The sequence below is a fragment of the Bufo bufo genome, chromosome 1, assembly GCF_905171765.1.
Source record: "Bufo bufo chromosome 1, aBufBuf1.1, whole genome shotgun sequence".
Taxonomy (NCBI): Eukaryota; Metazoa; Chordata; class Amphibia; order Anura; family Bufonidae; genus Bufo; species Bufo bufo.
In genome coordinates this window covers 346752781-346774738 of record NC_053389.1, presented here as the reverse complement: position 1 = coordinate 346774738, position 21958 = coordinate 346752781, and the positions used below count along the sequence as shown (strand labels likewise).

Genomic DNA, 21958 nt, shown 5'->3' with positions numbered 1-21958 from the left:
AGGCCCCTGGGGGGACCGCTCGCTCCATCCTGTCACTGGATGCCTCTAAGGCCTTCGACAGGGTGGAGTGGCGCTTCCTCTGGAAGGTTCTGGCAAGGATGGGCTTTGGGGAAAAATTTATAGGCATTCTCAAACTACTGTATAGATCTCCTAGGGCAAAACTAAGTTTAAATGGGATCTTGACTACTAGTTTTGATTTAAATAGAGGTACGCGGCAGGGCTGTCCACTATCCCCATTATTATTTGACATTTATATTGAACCCCTTGCGATGGCCATTAGGCAGGACAATCGGGTTAAAGGATTTGGTACGTTAGGAGTGCAAGACCGTATCTCCTTATATGCGGATGATGTTCTTTTTTTTATAGACCACACGGAAATAACTCTTCCTAGAATTATTCAAATGGTTAAAGCATTTGGTGAGGTGTCCGGTCTTCTTATAAACTGGTCTAAGACCAGTTTGATGCCAATAGACCCCCTGCCACAGGAAGAGGTTCTCGTGACACAGTTGGACATCGTTGACACTTTTCAATATTTGGGCTTGAATATATCACCCCGGGTGGAAAATTTTGTACAACTTAATTTGATCCCCATAATGGCAAGGATTACAGCTAAAATAGGGATCTGGCTGAGACTTCCCCTATCTAGAGCTGACCGAGTTTCACTGGTCAAGATGGTGATACTACCACAACTTCTCTATGTGCTTAGGAATTCACCTATTTGGATTCAAGATAAATACTTTAAACTCATGGAAAGAATAATTAATGATTTAATATGGGGAAGAAAACGAGTTCGATTAAAGTTGGAATATTTGTATAAATCACTGGAGTGTGGGGGTTTAAATCTCCCTTACTTTAAAGGGTATTTTATTGCAGCTCAGCTATTGATGTGCTACGAATCAGAAAACAGTGCACTGTTAGGGAAGTTGGTAGGGAGTTACGCTCACAATAATATATTTGCCCTGTTGGAATCCGGGTTACTGAAGACCTATGAGCGGGGCTACAGAGAGACTATAAAGCTGTTCCTGAAAGTGTGGGCCACTACTAGGACATGGTTGAAGGTAAAGGGTTCACTTACATTCACGCCTCTTTGGCATAATGTGTACTTACAAAGGCTAGATGATATTGCAGCTGACACATTTTGGCAAAGGAACAAAATTTTGTATATTTCACAGGTAGTTAAGGATAGAGAGATTAAGCCATTTATAGAGATGACACATAATATAGAAAATTTTTCATGGTTTAGGTATTTTTAATTGCGTTCAGTACTATCTAGTCTGGACGATAAATTGGTGTTGGATATAGATAGTTCATCTTTCTTGAATGATTGGGTAGGGGGTACACTGTCTAGAATAAAGATCTCAAATATATATAAGCTATTACTCAAGGCACGTTTTAGTGATATACAGTCACCAGAACAAAGAGCGTGGGAGATGGATTGTCCGAATTTACAACCAGAAGGGTGGGAGAATATTTTTGGGAATTTAGGTTCACTATCCCTGAACTTCAACCATGTTGTAGTACATTTCTATATTTGCCACAGATTATATATTACCCCTTTATGGATGAATAAATGTGGACTAAGGGATACGTCTAACTGCCCTAAATGTGACACTTCAGGAGCGGACTATCTTCATATGATCTGGACCTGCCCAGAACTTATAAACTATTGGAATACCCATCGATAATTTTATCATGTATAAACTAAAAATACGAATCCCTTTTGAACCACAACTATTCTTGCTTAATGATCTTTCCAAAATAGATAATCCTAAGTATCAAAAGATCTTTCTGGGTAGGATATTGATGTTGGCCTGAGTTTTGGTCAGTCGGACCTGGTTTGCTCGTTATACTCCAGATATAAATATATGGATAAACCTTGTTGATAAGGTAAAAAACTATGAGAAAATCATCTTTAAACAGAGGGGAGCTGATGATAAGTGGACTAAGATATGGGGTGGTTGGAGGATTTGATTAGTTGTGACAAATGTTGTTGCTGTTTTTTTTTTTTGTTTTTTTTTTGACGCACCACAGGTAGGGGGAAGGGGGGGTTAGGGAATAGGGATATGGGGGAAAGAAAGGGAAGGGAAAAAATAATTATTTTCTGTATTCTTTTTTTGTCTTGTAAATTGTTTGATATACTAATTAATAAAGATAATTAATAAAAAAATAAAAAAAAATAAAAAGAAGAACCCTTCTGTAATGTTACTGGGTGATTGATATCCAGATACAATCATTAGAACAGGTAACCTCATCTGATATATAGCAATGATATCTAACTTACCTATTGCTTCCAGGTGGAAAACTGCTTCTTTTTTTACCTTGAAGTTATGAAAAAAATGAGTTACCATTATCATGCTAAATGAAAAAAGATTCTACATGTACTGACAAAAAGGACATATTTGATACCTTATGACTTCCATGGTCCTCCTCTCTCTCCCACTCACATGACGCCTTTGCCCTCAACTTCCACTTAGGGCTTGTTCTCCATATCTGGATAGTACTGAATACCGTCCTAGGTGACTTCTTTGGCAGGGACGGTACCTAATTATTTATTGTAGGTCTTATGTGGCACACAGGGGCGTTGCTAGAGTTTCAAAAGATCCGGGGCCCAATACCCAATGAATATGGCCTAGTTCTCTAAGTCTCCCCCTTCCCCCCGCAACAAATTTTTCTGTACTTGCTGTACAGCAGCACATACCTGTCACATCCAGGGCCTCCAGGTGACGACATCTCTGATGTAGATCTTCTCTGTCATCATCTTCTCCATTAGGTTCGTATAACTTCTCTCAGCCGCGCCTCGTCTCTGCAGAGTGTAACACACAGACGTCTTAGCTTCCCCACATTTCTATCATCATCCCCCAACCTGGAGTCCCCACAGTGTTATTCTGCTGCTCGCTGTGCTCCCCAATACCCCCAAATACTATCCTGAAGAAATATGAGTGCCCCATAATAATAGTGCTCCTCATAGTCCCACCAATAGTAATTCTCTTCTAGAATGCCCCCAACAGTGATAATGCTCCCCAAGATTGCCCCCATTAGTAGAAGAGCCTTCCAGTATTAATAATACCCTCCCAGAGCCCCCAGTAGAAATAAGGCCCCCCATAGTGCTCTTAGTAGAAATATGGCAGATCTATATGTCCCTCCTATAGAGCCCCCAGTAGTAATAAGAACGCCTAATATCCCCTGGATTTATAATACCCCTACAGTGCCCCCAGTATTTATACTGCCCCCTATTGTTATAATGGTCACCCTGAAGTGCCCCAAGTATTTATAATGCCCCCTGCAGTGCCCCCTGTAATTATATTCCTCTGTCCACCATACATACCCATGTACATAACATCACACCATCTCTCCTGCCCCCTCCAAAATACAGTCCTATGTAAATAACATCACTTCCCTCCCTTCTGCCCCTCCAACATATAGTCCCATGTAAATAACACTATTTCCCTCTCTCTGCCATAGACTTACTTGTAAATAACATCACATCATCTCTCCAGCCCCCTCCAAAATACAGTCCCATGTAAATAACATTACCTCCTCCCCAGCCACATCCAACATGCAATCTCATGTAAATATCACCCCCTCAACATTCAGTCCCATGTAAATATCATTCCCCCCACCAGCCACCTTCAACATACAGTCCCATGTAAATAACATTGCCCCCTCAACATTCAGTCCCATGTAAATAACATCACTCCCTCCCACAGCCGCCATAAACATACAGTCCCATGTAAATAACATGACCCCCCTCCCAAGCCACCTCCAACACACAGTCCCATGTAAATAACATCCCTCCATTAAGCCCTAACATACAGTCCCAGTTAAATAACCAAAACTCCCAGCATTGCTCTCCCTTCACTTACCTCTCCTCATGTAGCAGATCTCACCACAACTTCTTCCACCAGTTCTTCTCCTCTTTACTGCCGTCCTCTTTTGCACTGGTCACATGATGGTGACATCATCCCAGGTACTTCTCAACCACTGCCTGTTTTGCTGGTCACATGACCTGTGATGTCACCACATATCCTTCAGATCTTCCAGTGCATTAGATTCAATTGTATTGCTGTCCTGGGGATGACAATACAGTTGTATCTAGCATGCAAGGCAGGACATTTTGGGCCTGGGACAAAACATCAGGGGCGCATCCCCCGAATTTTTTAACCTAGCAACGGCCCTGGTGGCGCATATGTTTTGCTTGTCCTCCTCTTTTTCTTAGTTTTGTTGTGAACATTGTTTCTAATGCTATACAGTCTTTAAAGGATTAACACCAGTGAAACTCCCATGTTTTCATTGTTAATGTTAAATAGGACCTTTCACCACTCCTGACATTCCTGTTTTAATAGCTACATATATTTCCCATGTAATAACAATTCTGGAGCATCTATTCTTATGTCTGTATGTTGTACCATTCCTTTATTATTTGCACTATAAGTTATAAATGAATTGTTATTAGCCTTCAGTAAGGGTACAGAGGGGAGATAACCAGTTGGGGGTGTGTACCTGCACAGACTCACTCTATCCAATCAGTGCTGCCATTGTCAGACTGTGCAGGTACACACCCCCAACTGGTTACCTCCCCTCTGTACCCTTACTGAAGGCCAATAGCAATTAATTCATAACTTCTAGTACAAATAATAAAGGGATGGCACAACATAGAGCCATAAGAATAGAGGCTCCAGAATTGTTATTACATGGGGAATGCATGAAGCTATTAAAATAGGAATGTCATGAGTGGTGAAAGGTCCTCTTTAAAACCATTTAACTGAATTAAGAATAATATGGAATTGCAGTGCTCAAACTTATACTGTTTTATATTTAGCCCATCGAACGGAGGTCGTTCGTGTCTAGGACCAAGCTATGAACTGCAGCTATGTAATATTGAAGAATGTGACGATTATGAGGACTTTAGAGAAGAACAGTGCAGACAGTGGGACCCATTCTTTGAATATCAGAATGCTAAACATCAATGGATTCCATATGAACATCCAGATGGTAATGTGAGATTTAGCAAAACTTTTTCCTTTGTCCAGTCTCTTGTCATATTTTCCCATATCATATAGGATCCTTCTGCCAATACAGTGACTTGAACGACACAAACATTGTGAAATTATTATAAAACAATCTTCCAATCCAGTACTTCACAAATAAAGAATATTCAAACAAAAAAGATAACATTTGAATAAAATAAAAGAAAAACATTCAGCATACATTAGTTTGTAACATTTAGAATACTGGCTTGTGGTAGCCTCTGTTAAAGTTCTCTGAAAGAACTACAGTAGATTGTATGATGTGTTTTTCATGTGTGAGTTAAGAGAGTTTGTCTAAGGCTACTTTCACACTGGCGTTTCTGGGTCCGCTTGTGAGATCCGTTCAGGGCTCTCACAAGCGGCCCAAAACGGGTCAGTTTAGCCCCAATGCATTCTGAATGGATAAGGATCCGCTCAGAATGCATCAGTTTGGCTCCGTTCAGCCTCCATTCCGCTCTGGAGGCGGACACCAAAACACTGCCTGCAGCGTTTTGATGTCCGCCTGACGATGCGGAGCCAAACTAATTCGTCCTGACTTACAATGTAAGTCAATGGGGACGGATCAGTTTTCACTGACACAATATGGTGCAATTGAAAACGGATCCGCCTTCTATTGACTTTCAGTGTAAGTCAAAACGGATCCGTTTGCATTACCATGAACAAAAGAAATTTAAAATATATACCGTATATATATATATATATATATATATATATATATATATATATTTTTTTTGTTCATGATAATGCAAACGGATCCGTTTTGACTTACACTGAAAGTCAATGGGAGGCAGATCCGTTTCAATTGCACCATATTTGTGTCAGTGACATTATAAGTCTGGACGGATCTGTTTGGCTCTGCATCGTCAGGCGGACATCAAAACGCTGCAAGCAGCGTTTTGGTGTCCTCCTCCAGAGCGGAATGGAGGCTCAACGGAGCCAAACTGATGCATTCTGAGCGGATCCTTATCCATTCAGAATGCATTGGGGCTGAACTGATCAGTTTTGGGCCGCTTGTGAGAGCCCTGAAACGGATTTCACAAACGGACCCAGAAACGCCAGTGTAAAAGTAGCCTAAGTTGTTTGTGTGATTAATCCAAGGTTGCCAGGTTTTAAGGAAGAGACCCCTATTTTTGTTTTCCCAACCTGCCAGTTTCTCCATCCCATACATTTGGTGAACCTTTGTTTCTCCAAAGTCTTATTGAAAGGGTCAGTGTATCTCCATTTCAGTAGTATAAGAAGTTTGGCTGCTGGTAGAAAATGGATAGCTACTGTAGGTCATTTTGTTTGGGAGTGAAGTTACTCTGGAATCTTGAGCAAAATTAACTCCAGGAGAGGGTCATAGAATTAATTATTACGGTAGTAAGGACTGATTTATATTCCATGTAAAAGGATTGTATTTTAGGGCAGTGGCACTATACGATATTAAGAGCCTGTCGATAATTCCCATCCCCAGCATTTTCCAGACTCTGTAGGTGCTTTCTATAAGGCCACTTTCACACAGTCAGTATTTGGTCAGTATTTTGCATCATTTTTTGTAGGCCAAAACCAGAAGTGGAAACTACAGAGAAAAAGTATAATGGAAATAGTTATTTAAAAATATTTATGAATTTTCATCAAAGTAGTGAAAATGGAGCTGGGCTAATCAATTGTATAAAATCAAAATTCTAAATTTCACTTAATTCAATTCAGATGAATTTTTGGAGAGAGGGAATGGAGGGGGAGGGAAACCAGCATGTAATTTACATATTTTCAGGGAGACTAAAGGACTTTTGATTTGTTTAGGATCAATTTTGGTCAGAATTGAATCAGGCGGCTGATTCGGACAAATTTGCTTGTCAAGGACATGTACACAGTGGCAGCACAGTAAGGTGCTATGCACATGATGGCGTTTTTCTTCAGTATGCTATCTGTTTATAAAACAAGTCAGTGGGGATACTCGCACAACCATTTTTTTCATGAATATGAGTCCCCAATCAGAGCATTTCACCACAAGTTATATACTTGTCCGATTTTGAAAATGAGAATAGCCCTTTCTATTGACAGGAGTGGGAACAATACCACTTTTTTGCAGACCAAAAATCTGACATGTACATACGTGATGCCTAAATATGGGATGTGCTGTTATAATCCATATAATTCTCCTGGAATAGAATCATGCACACCAGCCATAGTACAACTACAACATGTTGTCTAATAACTCTCCTCCAAAAAAAGAAAATTATCATCGATAGTTACAAAAGAAAATCCCCCCCCAGAAAAAACAAAAAAACTAACAAAAAAAAAAAACCAAGAACAACTAGACTCACGAGAGAGAAACTACCTATCCACAGATTCCAGATATTCTACATTTTTTTCCGAGAGCCGTGGGCCTGATAACCTGTTTTATACATTATGAAGTTTGATTTCAGCAGAATCACCCAGACAGAAATAGTTCGAGTTTTGGGATCTTTTTAATTTAGAAGAATATTAGTTTTTCTGCCAGTAGGAGAAGGCACACACTAGGATTGACCATTCTAGGTAAGTCCACCTGCTTTTGAGACTCCAGCATGCCCTTCCAGAATGCCTTTACAATTATATATTCCCAAGTGATATAAAGGAAATGACCCTCAATTAAAAGTCCTCTTTAATTACAGAAAGAATATTTTAGGAGTATAGTAAATTTGAAGAAATATGTTGACCTTTACTAAAGGCCCAACTATGGACTCAATGATTTCCAGAGCTGCATATATTCAACGTTTAAGACAAGTTACATTTTTTTTTCTCTGTACCAGAGCCATAAAAATTATTATTATAATGCATTATAAAGAGTAACTAAACTTTTGAGTAAAATTATTTTTATTACAGTTTACCCTCCCTAAAGTGCAGCTTTCCCTGTGCGCTTAAAATTCACATTTCTGTACATTGCTGACAACCACCCATGTGCTATGCCAGGATTAGCTGAGTGGAGCGGGCTCCTGCTTCTGCCCACTCCGCTAAGCTAAGAGTCTTGCATGTCAGCTCTTAGCTTGGCGGAGCAGGCAGTACCCATGTGCTATACCAGGAGTTAGTAATCTTCCAGGGGGTACGGGCAGGAGCAGCAATATGCACTCCTGCCCGCACGCGCTGCTGCGGCCCCATTCACAAATAGTCTACAGCCCGGACTCCGCACACTGCTGAGCAGTCAGCGATGTACGGAAATGTCAATTTTAGGCGCTTTAGGGAGGGGAAACTAATAAAAATACTAAATCCATTAATAAAGTATTTTAGAAAATACATTATTAGGGCATTAGGGACATCTAAATTCACGGAAAATGAGGGGAAGTGAGGTGTGTGCAGTGTATAAAACTGTAATTTATTGGTATACACTAAAAACAGGGACATCTTATTAAAATTCTACTCCGGTTTAGTTATTCTTTAATGATTATTATTATTTTTTAAATGTCCCAAATGGCCTAATATTACTTTTTCTAATGTATTTTATTTGATTTTTACTAGAGATATAATCCCCTAAGGCCTCATGCACACGACCGTATTTTTTCAAGGTCCGCAAAACGGGGTTCCGTTGGTCCGTGATCCGTGACCGTTTTTTCATCCGTGGTTCTTCCTTGATTTTTGGAGGATCCACGGACATGAAAAAAAAGTTGTTTTGGTGTCCGCCTGGCCGTGCGGAGCCAAACGGATCCGTCCTGAATTACAATGCAAGTCAATGGGGACGGATCCGGTTGACGTTGACACAATATGGTGCAATTTCAAACAGATCCGTCCCCCATTGACTTTCAATGTAAAGTCAGGAGTTAATATACCATAGGATCTGAGTTTTCTTCAATCCGATTGTATATTTTAACTTGAAGCGTCCCCATCACCATGGGAACGCCTCTATGTTAGAATATACCATCAGATTTGAGTTACATTGTGAAACTCAGATCCGACAGTATATTCTAACACAGAGGCGTTCCCATAGTGATGGGGACGCTTCTAGTTAGAATATACTACGAACTGTGTACATGACTGCCCCCTGCTGCCTGGCAGCACCCGATCTTTTACAGGGGGCTGTGATCAGCACAATTAACCCTTCAGGTGCCGCACCTGAAGGGGTTAATTGTGCGTATCATAGCCCCCTGTAAGAGATCAGGGGCTGCCAGGCAGCAGGGGGCAGACCCCCCCTCCCTCCCCAGTTTGAATATCATTGGTGGCCAGTGTGCGGCCCTCCCCCGGCCCCCCTCTATTGTAGTATCATTGGTGGCCAGTGTGCGGACCACCCCGGGCCCCCCCTCTATTGTAATATCATTGGTGGCCAGTGTGCTGCCTCCGTCGGCCCCCCTCCCTCCCTTTATTGTAATATCATTGGTGGCCAGTGTGCGGTCCCCCCCCCCCGGCCCCCCCTCTATTGTAATATCATTGGTGGCCAGTGTGCGGCTTCCCCTCACCCCCCCCCCCCCCCCGCCCGATCATTGGTGGCAGCGGAGAGTTCCGATCGGAGTCCCAGTTTAATCGCTGGGGCTCCGATCGGTAACCATGGCAACCAGGACGCTACTGCAGGCCTGGTTGCCATGGTTACTTAGCAATATTACAATATTAGAAGCATCATACTTACCTGCTGCGCTGTCTGTGACCGTCCGGGAGCTCCTCCTACTGGTAAGTGACAGGTCTGTGCGGCGCATTGCTTAATGATCTGTCACTTACCAGTAGGAGGAGCTCCCGGCCGGTCACAGACAGTGCAGCAGGTAAGTATGATGCTTCTAATATTGTAATATTGCTAAGTAACTGCCACCAATGATCGGTAGGGGGAGAGAGGGGAGGCCGCACACTGGCCACCAATGATATTAATACAATAGAGGGGGGGCCGGGGGGGGCGCACACTGGCCACCAATGATATTACAATAGAGGGAGGGGGGGGCCGCACGCTGGCTACCAATGATATTACAATAAAGGGAGGGAGGGGGGGCCGACGAAGGCCGCACACTGGCCACCAATGATATTACAATAGGGGGGGCCGCACACTGGCCACCAATGATATTACAATAGGGGGGGCCGCACACTGGCCACCAATGATATTCAAACTGGGGAGGGAGGGGGGTCTGCCCCCTGCTGCTTGGCAGCCCCTGATCTCTTATAGGGGGCTATGATATGCACAATTAACCCCTCAGGTGCAGCACCTAAGGGGTTAATTGTGCGGATCACAGCCCCCTGTAAGAGATCGGGTGCGGCCAGGCAGCAGGGGGCAGTCATGTACACAGTTCGTAGTATATTCTAACTAGAAGTGTCCCCATCACTATGGGAACGCCTCTGTGTTAGAATATACTGTCCGATATGAGTTTTCACGAAGTGAAAACTCATCTCTGAAAAAGCTTTTATGCAGACGGATCTTCGGATCCGTCTGTATGAAAGTAACCTACGGATCACGGACGCGGATGAACCGTTGTCCGTCAAAAAAATAGGACAGGTCATATTTTTTTGACGGACAGGAAACAAGGATCACGGATGCGGCTGCAAAACGGTGCATTTACCGATTTTTCCACGGACTCATTGAAAGTCAATGGGTCCGCGAAAAAAAAAAGGAAAACGGCACAACGGCCACGGATGCACACAACGGTCGTGTGCATGAGGCCTAAAGCACAGATTTTCCGGTGCGCTTTAAATTCACTATTCTCCACACTGCTGACTTTCAGAGGAGTACGGACTCTACACTTTATGAATAGGGCCGCAGAGAACAGAGTATGGGCAGGAGCACAGATTGCTGCTCCTGCCTGTGCCCCCTGAAGTTTACTAAATGGTGGCATAGCACATAGGCAGGGCCGGCGTTAGGGGGGGAGGCAAACAGGGCAATTGGCCAGACCCCCCTTTCCAAAAGGTGCCCCCTGCTGTTAGATACTTAAAGGGGTTCTGCAGTTTTTTTAAACTGATGATATATCCTCTGGATAGATCATCAGCATCTGATTGGCGGAAAACTGACACCCGGGGCCCCTTCCGATTAGCTGTTTGAGAAGGCAGCAGCGCTGGCAGTAGCGCCGCGGCCTTCTCACTGTTTACCGCAGGCCCAGTGACGTCACGACTAGTATCACTGGCCTGGGCGCGGCTAAGCTCCATTCAAGTGAACAGAGCTTAGCCCTGCCCCTGATCAGCAGGCGTCCCGGGTGTCGGACCCCCACCGATCAGATGCTGATTATCTATCCAGAGGATTTATCATCAGTTTAAAAAAACTGCAGAACCCCTTTAAGTATTGCCCCCCACTTCCCACACACAGTCTCCCCGTCTCGCCAGAGCTCGGTGACAGGCCACTGAGGCCAGCATTATCCACAATCCTGATGCCACAGACCAGCATCAGGACGTTGTGTGGGTGGAGCTAACATAGCCCCTCCCTTTGCCTGCACTTGCTCCTGGCTGCAAAGCCCAAACGTCAGACTGAGATGACTGGGCCTTCTGCTGTGTCCAACCCACAGGCTCTGACCTCAGCTTCTGGACTGCAGGAGGTCCCAGGAACCTCATACAGCACCTGGTAAGTCCATCTAGCATGCAGCAGTGTCTGTGGAGGGGATGAAGGGCTGCTGGGGTCACACTCTCATTGTAGCAGCCCTGCACTGCCCTCAACTACTGATGGTTACTGACCTGTGAGTTCCCACTGTCAGCTCTGTGTTTCCCCTGTGCCCCCCTCCTGTGTTGTCCCTGTGCCCCCCTCCTGTGTGGTCCCTGTGCCCCCCTCCTGTGTGCTCCCTGTGCCCCCCTCCTGTGTGCTCCCTGTGCCCCCCTCCTGTGTGCTCCCAGTGCCCCCCTCCTGTGTGCTCCCAGTGCCCCCCTCCTGTGTGCTCCCAGTGCCCCCCTCCTGTGTGCTCCCAGTGCCCCCCTCCTGTGTGCTCCCTGTGCCCCCCTCCTGTGTGCTCCCTGTGCCCCCCTCCTGTGTGCTCCCTGTGCCCCCCTCCTGTGTGCTCCCTGTGCCCCCCTCCTGTGTGCTACCTGTGCCCCCCTCCTGTGTGCTCCTTGTACCCACTGTGTGTGCTCTCTGTGCACGCTGTAAGAGCTCCCTGTGCCCACTGTGTGTGCTCTCTGTGTGTAATCCCTGTGCCTTCTGTGTGTGCTTCCTGTGCCCCCCCTGTGTGAGCCCGCTGTCTTCGCTCCCTGTGCCCGCTGTGTTCGCTCCCTGTGCCCTCTCTTAGTGTGATCACTGTGCCTGCTGTGTGTGCTTCCTGTGCCCCCTCTGTTTGTGATCACTGTGTGTGCTTCCTGTGCCCCCCTGTGTGAGCTCGCTGTGCCCCCTCTGTGTGTGATCACTGTGCCCGCTGTGTGTGCTTCCTGTGCCCCCCCGTATGACCCCACTGTGTGAGCTCCCAGTGCCCCCTCTGTGTGAGCTTCCTGTGCTCCCTCTGTGTGAGCTTCCTGTGCTCCCTCTGCATGAGCTTCCTGTGCTCCCTCTGCATGAGCTTCCTGTGCTCTGTGTGAGCTTCCTGTGTTCCCTTCTGCGTGAGCTTCTTGTGCTCCCTCTGTGTGAGCTCCCTGTGCCCCCTCTGTGTGAGCTCCCTGTGCCCCCTCTGTGTGAGCTCCCTGTGCCCCCTCTGTGTGAGCTCCCTGTGCCCCCTCTGTGTGAGCCCCCTGTGCCCCCTCTGTGTGAGCTCCCTGTGCCTCCTCTGTGTGAGTGCCTTGTGTCCTGTGGGCTCTGTGTGACTCCAGGGCACCACCAAATGGCATGCTCGTGTGGTGCTTGTGACGGTGTGTCCTCCACAGATCCCCCATAACAGTGTGTCCTCCACAGATCCCCCATAACAGTGTGTCCTCCACAGATCCCCCATAACAGTGTGCATGCACAGCATTATCTCCATTCCCTGCTATCGAATTTTGAAAATTAAGAGAGCCAGTGATCAGCTATTATCAGAACACTCATTGCATAATGGAGGATGACCATGCATGCACACTCTGCTCTCCTTTCACTTCAGGGGTGATGCGGATTCTGCAATAGGTTTTTTTAAGCACAGAAAATACTCTGTGTGAACATACCCAAAGAGGCTGCAGGATCAGCTGCTTACAGTGGAAAGGCTAAAGAGAGATAATGGCATTCTACACTCAGCTGCTGTGGTTGCAACCACTGTCCGTGCCTACAAAGTTTTGTCAAACTGCTCAATATTTCAGGATTTGGGGCCCCACTTAAAATTTTGCCCAGGGTGACACTTTTTCTAAAACCGGCCCTGCACATAGGTATCCTGTAACCAGGTGCTATGCCAGGATTAGCTGAGCGGAGCGGCTCCTGCTTCGCTAGTCTAAAAGCTTACATGCAGGAGCCCACCCTGCTCAGCTAATCCAGGCATAGCACATGTGATATACCAGCATTTAGTAAACTTCGGGGGGCACAGGCAGGAGCTGCAATGTGTGCTCCTGCCCGTACTGTTCTCTGTGGCCCCATTCATAAGGTATAGAGTCCACACACGGTACACCGCTGAGACGTCAGCAGTGTGGAGAATAGTGAATTTAGCACACACAGGAAATCTTCGCTTTTAGACTATATGCACACGACTGTTGTGTGTTTTGCGGCCCGCAAATTGCGCATCTGCAAAACACGGATGGCGTCCGTGTGCATTCCACAATTTGCGGAACGGCACGGACAGCCTTTAATATAACTGCCTATTCTTGTCCGCAAAGCGCAGACAAGAATAGGACATGTTATATTTTTTTTGCGGGCCACGGATGCGGACAGCACACGGAGTGCTGTCCGCATCTTTTTCGTCCCCATTGAAGTGAATGAGTCCGCATCCGAGCCGCCAAAACTGCGGCTCGGATGCGGACCAAAACAACAGCAGTGTGCATGTAGCCTTAGGGGGAAATATCTCTATTAAAAATGCTAAATCCATATATAAAATACATTAGAACAAGTATTATTAGGGCATTTGGGACATTTAAAAAAAAAACTTCCTCACCGCGCCTGCGCAGAATACCGAAGAGCGCGAGATTTCCCCAAGGCACACGGCAGGCAGAAGGAAGCGAATTATGCCTGGCCCTGTCAATCAACACTTGGAAGGCGTGACTTGAGGTGGGAGACGGGAGCCCCTAGGTGCAGGAGCAACCCTTCCTGCTCCTAGAGGCTTATTTACATATGATAAAAGTAAGAATTCTACAGTAACGGGGGCACGGATAATCATTAGAATAGCAGAGTTAGGTGCAGCTGACATTAGCACATCGCTAATGTCAGCCAGTTTAATACTGAAAATTCTTTAATGCTATGACTTAACTGTAGCATTATTTCTATATCTCTTACAGAAAAGGAAAGGTGTCATCTTTACTGTCAGTCAAAAGAAACTGGAGATGTGGTGTATATGAAAAGACTAGTACATGATGGAACACAATGCTCATATAAAGATTCTCACAATATCTGTGTTCGAGGTGAATGTCTGGTAAGTAATAAATGTTTGTTGATTAACCCCTTCAAGACAGAGCAATTTTTCACCTTAGGGTGCTGGCACACAGTGCAGTTCTGACATGCATTCAGGATGCAGTTTTTTATTGTAGCTAGCTGAAATTAATTAAATCATTTCCACAATGCAGAACACCAGGGTTTAATGAGGCTGCTAAACTTGCTAAATGGAAAACTGCATCCTGAATGGAGGTCATCAACATCATAATTTATGTTAACCCTTTCGCTACTAACGCCGTACATGTATGGTGCTGGAAGCGCTGTGCAAGCCTGACGCCAGCTCGCGCGTGCAGCGGGCATCATGACCGGCAAGTCTCTGTTGTTTCAAACAGCATAGACCTACAGCTAATTACCGCAACCGGCAATAATGCCGTTTGCGGTAATTAAATGCTTTAGATGCCGTGATCAAGTAAGATCACGGCACCTGAATGCGCAAAAATCGTAGTACTGAAGCTCTGTGCAGCCAATCGGGACTTCAGTACATGCGCTGAATGCGTCTCTATGAAAAAATTCAGAGCATTAATGCTGCAATTCTTATTTTGGCCACCAGATGGCAGGCCAACATAAGAAATGAGCAAAAAGCAAAGAAATTGTCATTTTTTAAATCCCTTATAGGTCAAAATTTTAAATTAAAAAAATATCATTTATAAGGTCATTTATGAGCCTTAAAATTTATTTTATTTTTTTAATAAAGTAAAAAAAATAATATTTTTTTTTAAAATCACTCCCTTACTGTATAATAAAAAAAATACCTAAATAACAATAAATATAAACATCCTGGGTATCACCGCAACCGAAAACGCCCATAATATTAAAAAAGGGTCAAAATGGCAGATTTGCTATTTTTTCATTGCTTGTCTTACCCAAAAAAATGAAATAAAATGTGATCCAAAAGTCATGCACACTCCAAAATGGTATCAATAAAAACTATGAATTGTCCCTTTAAAAAAATTAGCCCCTAATCAGCTCAGTAGACATAACTATAAAAAGGTTATGGGGGTCAGAGTATGGTGATTTAAAAAAAAAAAATCTCAAAGTTTTAATTTATTTTTACACTATTTACACATAAAAAACCTATACATGTGGGGTATTGTTGTAATCATACTGACCCAGAGAATAAAGGGCATGGGTCAGTTTTGCCGTAAACAAACCGCCGTGGGAACAAAACCCGTAAAACGGTCGAAGGATTGCATTTCTTTTTCCAATTACACCCCATTTGGAATTTTTTGCCCGCTTCCCACTACATTTTATGCCATAATTAATGGTGGCATTAGAAAGTACAACTTGTCCCACGAAAAATAAGCCATCATACAGCTATGTGACTGGAAATATAAAAAAGTTCTCTCACGGAAAATAGGGAAGAAAAATTAAAACGCAAAAATGAAAAAAAAAAAAACTCAGGTAGCCAAAGGGTTAAAAATTTATTTGAGTTGATATGTTTTACCTTCATAAAATAAAAATCAAAAATTTACAGAAAATTTAAAAAAATTGGCTATTTCCAAAATTTCAATTTCTCAGGTTTTAAGACAAATAGTGACACCTTATAAAAATAGTTATAAAATAACATTCATCGTATGTCTACTTTATGTTAATCATTCATGCATCATTTTAAAAATGTCATCTTATTTTTCTGAAGTACCGAGGCTTAGAATTTTAGAAGTTATTTTTAACATTTTCAACAAAATTTCTAAAACTGACTTTAACCCTTTCATGACCAAAGGTCATTGATGCCCTAATGTCCAGGTCAAAATTTACAAATCTGACATGTGTCACTTTATGTGGTAATAGCTTTGGAACACTTTTACTTATCCAAACCTTTCTGAGATTTTTTCTCGTGACATATTGTACTTCATGATAGTCATATATTTGAGTCAATATATTTCACCTTTATTTATGAAAAAATCCAAAATGTACCCAAAATTTTGAAAAATTCTCAATTTTCCAAATTTCAATTTCTCTGCTTCTAAAACAGAAATTCATACCTAATAAAATATTTATTACTTAACATTTCCCATATGTCTACTTTATGTTGGCATCATTTTGGAAATATCATTTTTTTTTTTTTAGGACGTTAGAAGGCTTAGAAGTTTAGAAGCAATTCTTAAAACTTTTAAGAAAATTTCCAAAACCCACTTTATAAGGACCAGTTCAGGTCTGAAGTCACTTTGTGGGGCCTACATAGTGGATACCCCCATAAATGATCCCATTGTAGAAACTACACCCCTCAAGTTACTCAAAACTGATTTTACAAACTTTTTTAACCCTTTAGGTGTTCCATAAGAATTAAAGGAAAATGGAGATGAAATTTCTAAATTTCACTTTTTTGGCAGATTTTCAATTTTATTGCATTTTTTTTCTTTAACACATTGAGGGTTAACAGCCGAACAAAACTCAATATTTATTACCCTGATTCCGCGGTTTACAGAAACACCCCACATGTGGTCGTAAACTGCTGTACGGGCACACGGCAGGGCGCAGAAGTAAAGGAATGCCATACGGTTTTTGGAAGGCAGATTTTGCTGGATTGGTTTTCTGAACGCCATATGTTTTTTATTTTTCTGCCGATCGTCTTGTGCAGGGGGCTCGTTTTATTGCAGAAAGTGTTGAGGTTTTAATTGGTACCATTTTTGGGTACATAGGATTTTTTGATCATTCATTATTTCACTTTATGGGGCAAGGTGACCAATTTGGCTGTTTTGGAACAGCTTTCATTTATTTATTTTTACAGCGTTCATCTGAGGAGTTAGGTCATGTGATCGTTTTATAGAGAAGATCGTTACGGACGTGGCAATACCTAATATGTATACTTTTTCTTATTTATTTAAGTTTTACACAATAATTTCTGAAACCAAAAAAATGATGTTTTAGTGTCTCCATAGTCTGAGAGCCATAGGTTTTATATTTTTGGGGCGATTGTCTTAAATAGGGTATCATTTTTTGCGAGATGAGGTGACAGTTTGATTGGTACTATTTTGGGGGTCATAAGCCTTTTTGATCGCTTGCTGTTGCACTATTTGTGATGTAAGGTGACAAAAATAGCTTTTTTGGCACTTTTATTTTTATTTTTTTTAATGGTGTTTATCGGACTGGGTCTATCATGTGATATATTTATAGAGACGGTCGTTACGGACGCGGTGACACCTAATGTGTATTTTATTTTATTTTTTCATTTTTTTTATAGGAAAGGGCAATTTCTTTTTTTAATTTAAATTTTTTTTTTTTTTTTTTTTATTATTTTCACTTTCTTTTTTTATCAAGTCCCTCTTGGATCATGAAGATCCAATGGGGCTGATGGCTGTACTATACTTTGCAATGCTCTTGCATTACAAAGTATAATACTATTAGATGCCCTGTAGGTGGCAGCACCGGACGCCTTTGCCATGGCAACCGGACGCCTTTGCAAAGCGTCCGGTTGCCATGGCAACCATCGGACGCTGCTATCACAGCGCTGCAGCCCCTATGGTTGAGAGAGGGAGCTCCCTCCCTCTATTAACCCCATAGATGCCGCAACCGCTGCATCTATGGGGTTACAGCAGAGTGTCAGCATAGAGCTGACACTTGCTGCTGATGGCGGCGGCTCAGGAATGGAGCCGCCGCCATCACACACAGCGGGGGCACAGGATCGGGGGCAGCGCTGGAAAGGGGGGGTATTGGGGTACGGCGGCTAACATTGAGGGTGAGGGAGGCTGGGGCAGGAGGGGCGGGGAGACAGCATGGGGCGGACCGCATCAGGGAGGGACTACATGAATATGGATCGAGCGGGGGAACTACTGCATCAGGGGCAAGCGTGGACAGGGGGGTGTTGGAGGCAGATTGGGGGCCACAGAGACACTACCTGATTTCAGGCTGTGATCTGCAGAGCGCAGATCAGAGCCTGAAACCGGCATTTTTTCCACTGCCGCGATCTGATTGGTTAGTCTGCACAGACTAACCAATCGGATCGATTGTCGGCAAGGGGCCACTCTGATTGGTCCCTTGCCGGCATTACTGCACTGTAGGCTGTCCGTGACAGCAGCAGTGCAGGGGCAGAAGCTTTAATCCAAGCGCTTTGCAGCGCTTGGATTAAAGAACTGTCTTGACGTTTATAGACGTGATAGCTGCACGGGGCATGTGCAGCTATCACGTATATATACAGATTGCAGTCGGGAAGGGGTTAAGAACCAATTCAGTTATGAAGTCACTTTGTGGGGCTTACATGACAGAAATTTTAGAAACTACACACCAAGTTATTAGAAACTGTTTTTACAAACTTTGTTAACCTTTCAGGTGTTTCACAGGAATTAATACAAAATGGAGGTTAAATTTAAAAATGTCACCTTTTTTTTTGCAGATTTTTCATTTTAATCATTTTCCCCCCCAGTAAAATAGCAAGTGTTAACAGCAAAAAAAAAAACTTAATATGTATTACCCTAATTCTACAGTTTCTAAAAACATTCCATGTATTGTTGTACACTCATGTATGGGTGCATATCAGGGCTTAGAAGGCAAGGAGTGCAGATTTTGCTAGAATGGTTTTAAGGTGCCATGTTTCATTTGACAAGACCCTGAAATATCCCTACAGTGAAAACCCCCAAAAGGGACCCTATTTTGGAAACTAAACCCCTCAAAGAATTTATTGAGAGGTGTATTGAGTGCTTTGACCCTACAAGAGTTTCAAAGAATTTATAAACACTTGGCCGTGAATTAAAAAAAATATTTTTTTTAAGAAAATGTTGCTTTAATCCCATATTTTTCGCAAGGAGTAACAGGAGAAAATGCACCCCACATTTTGCTACCCATTTTCCCCTGAATATGGCAACACTCCATATGTGATCAAAAACTGATGTAAGAACGCATGGCAGAGTTCAAAAGGAAAGGACCGCCATATGTCTTCTGGAGGGCAGATTTTACAGAAGTTGATCTTGGGAGCTATGTTGTATATGAAGATACCCTGAGATACCCCTACAGGGGAAACCCGAAAAAGTGACCCCATCCTGAAAACTACACCCCTCAAGGAATCTTTCAAGGCATGTAGTGAGCACTTTGACCACAAAGGTGTTTCATAGAATTAGGAAACACTTGGCTGTGAAAATGAAAATTTTTCACTTCCACAAGGGGTAACTGTCACGACTATGCTGTGGTCGTGACTCTTAGAGTCCGCATGCAGTTCTCAGCAGTCGTTTGGTTGTTCACCGCAGCTGTGAGTGTTTTGCCTCACGTGCGGTTGCCGCTGGCAACATGGTGTTCTTGGCAGTGTAGCAGCCTGAGCTTGTTGCTGGGCTGCTCACTGTCTATGCATGCGGTTGCCTATGGCAATTTGTGTTTATATGTGTGCACTTTTCCTGTTAGGTGTGCACGGGGTTTATGTGTGTCTGCACTTCCCCTTTGAGTGGCTTCACTGCCCTGTTTGGTGATGGAAGGGTTAACTCCTTTCCTAGTGTGTGTGGGGGTGTGGCTGCTTGACCTATTTAGTTCCTGCTGGAAGCCTGAGGTCTGAGGAGTACTCCAGGCATGTTGCTGGAGTCATCCTCCTGGTAGCCTTGTGCCATCTCTCCAGTGAGGGCCACCCTTGCGGTGATAAAGTATGTTGTGGTGATGTTATGCTTTCTGTTGGTGTTATTCTTACTGCAGCTATGGATCTGGGTTCCTGTGTGTTTATGTGTGTGCTGTGTCCATTTATGTTTGGTGTGGACATCAGCTTGTGAGCACGGGATCCAGTCAGTGTGTCTGTGGCAGGTAGGTGTGGAAGTAGTTTCACTCACCTGCCATATCTATATGCTGTATCTGTTCCCCATTCCTTGCAGCTAGGCCTGTGAGACTCCTGTTCCTCCGTATCTAGGAGGAACAGGTCGTCTTACCCTGTTCCTAGTTCAGGGCCACCCTGAGGGCTAATAGGGACCCCAGGTTCCGGAGTATGAGCCCTCCTACCATCAGGGTCGGCTCATACAGCTAGGAGTCAGGGTCAGAATTAGGGACGCTGTAGTAGGTGACCTGCTCCCTAATTCTGTTGTTCTGGCCTAGCAGCTTGACTTTCCTTTAACATCGCACGGCTGATGGTTTTCCCCATCCTCAGCCGTGACAGTAACAGGAGAAAATGCACCCCAATATGTTACACATTTTCCCCTGAATACGGCAAAAACTCATATGTAATCAAAAACTGATGTATAGGTGCATGGCAGGACTTTGAAGACAAACTGCAATATATGGAGTTTACATGCAGGCCGAATAGGCAGACACAAATTTTAGGTGCCATGTCTCACGTAAAAAATTCCTGAGGTCCCCAGACAGTGAAAAACTCCAAGAAGTTTTATGGTCCGTGGAAGCCGAATCCATAACGGAATTCTTAGATAACCCAAACCTTGTATGCCGAATTTTAAAACAGAAGTTCGCTCATCTCTAGAAATGACCATTTTCAATTTCAAAAGGGGTAACATGTCAACACCACATATGTGCTTGTAGACTGCTGTATGGGCACACAGCAGGGCTCTGGAGACAAACTGCTAAATATGGATTTTGCTGGCCTGAGCAGACGCGGTCAGTAATTGTCTGTACTGACTGGCGCTCAGCAGGTGCAGGTCGCCCGCAAGCAGATGGTGCATTGTGTGAAAAAATCTAATCTAAAACTACCTGAAATTGACTTGGTTTTACTGACTCAGGGGGTGCAGGACGTACGTAAGCAGATATTTTTTGTGAACGTGCATGCCAAAACCGTGGTATATAAATTTACCACCATAAAAAATTTGAAAACTAGCTAAGAATTAACATATATGTGTGTGTGTGTGTATATATATATATATATATATATATATATATATATACCGTATATATATATATATATATATATATATATATTATAGTGGGAGTTAGCTTTACAAATGGTAGGCAGTTGGCAGGATTGGATGCAACATAAGGGTTTTATTGGAAAAAACAACAACAAAAATTGTTCCAACAGGATGGCTTGCCTTCAGCCCATCAAAGTTCAGTCACATAAAGCACTTATCTTCAGCCCTCATGTGTCATATAACAGTTCATTTTTAAACAGGCAGGCATACAGGAGTCACCTTTGTGCAGAGTCTTGTCTTTTCCCTTCTCTGGAACACTGGAGAGGAATGCTCCCAAGTAGAGTTGAGCGGACACCTGGATGTTCGGTTTCGACGGGTTCGTCCGAACTTCACAAAAAAGTTCGAGTTCGGGACCCGAACTTTACCCGAACCCCATTGGAGTCAATGGGGACCCGAACTTTTGAGCACTAAAATGGCTGTAAAAATGTCATGGAAAGGGCTAGAGGGCTGCAAATGGCATCAAAAGTGGTTAAGAGCATGGCAAGTGCTCTGCAAACAAATGTGGATAGGGAAATTACTTTAAATAACATAAAATACGTAAAAATGTAAAAATAATAATCTTGATCTAGGAGGACGAGGTCCATATAGAGTAGGAGGTTGAGGAGGTGATAGATGTGGCGGTGTAGGTGGAAGCAGCGGTGGAGGAGGGGGTAGCCTACACTGCTTTTTGGTTTTTAATTTATTTATATTTTTTCAAATTAGGGTACACCCCAAAACATTGTGAAATATAACCTTTG

The 21958-nt window shown here is 43.5% G+C and overlaps 1 protein-coding gene across 1 annotated transcript in view; it reads left to right on the top strand.

Moving 5' to 3' along the window:
- LOC121009531 (A disintegrin and metalloproteinase with thrombospondin motifs 2-like) overlaps window positions 1-21958 on the top strand; it is a 775073-nt gene that overhangs the window by 468109 nt on the left and 285006 nt on the right. The window contains exons 12-13 of the mRNA XM_040442735.1: window positions 4820-4992; window positions 14247-14380. Coding sequence (XP_040298669.1) covers window positions 4820-4992; window positions 14247-14380 — 307 coding nt within the window. The remainder of the gene's footprint in view (window positions 1-4819; window positions 4993-14246; window positions 14381-21958) is intronic.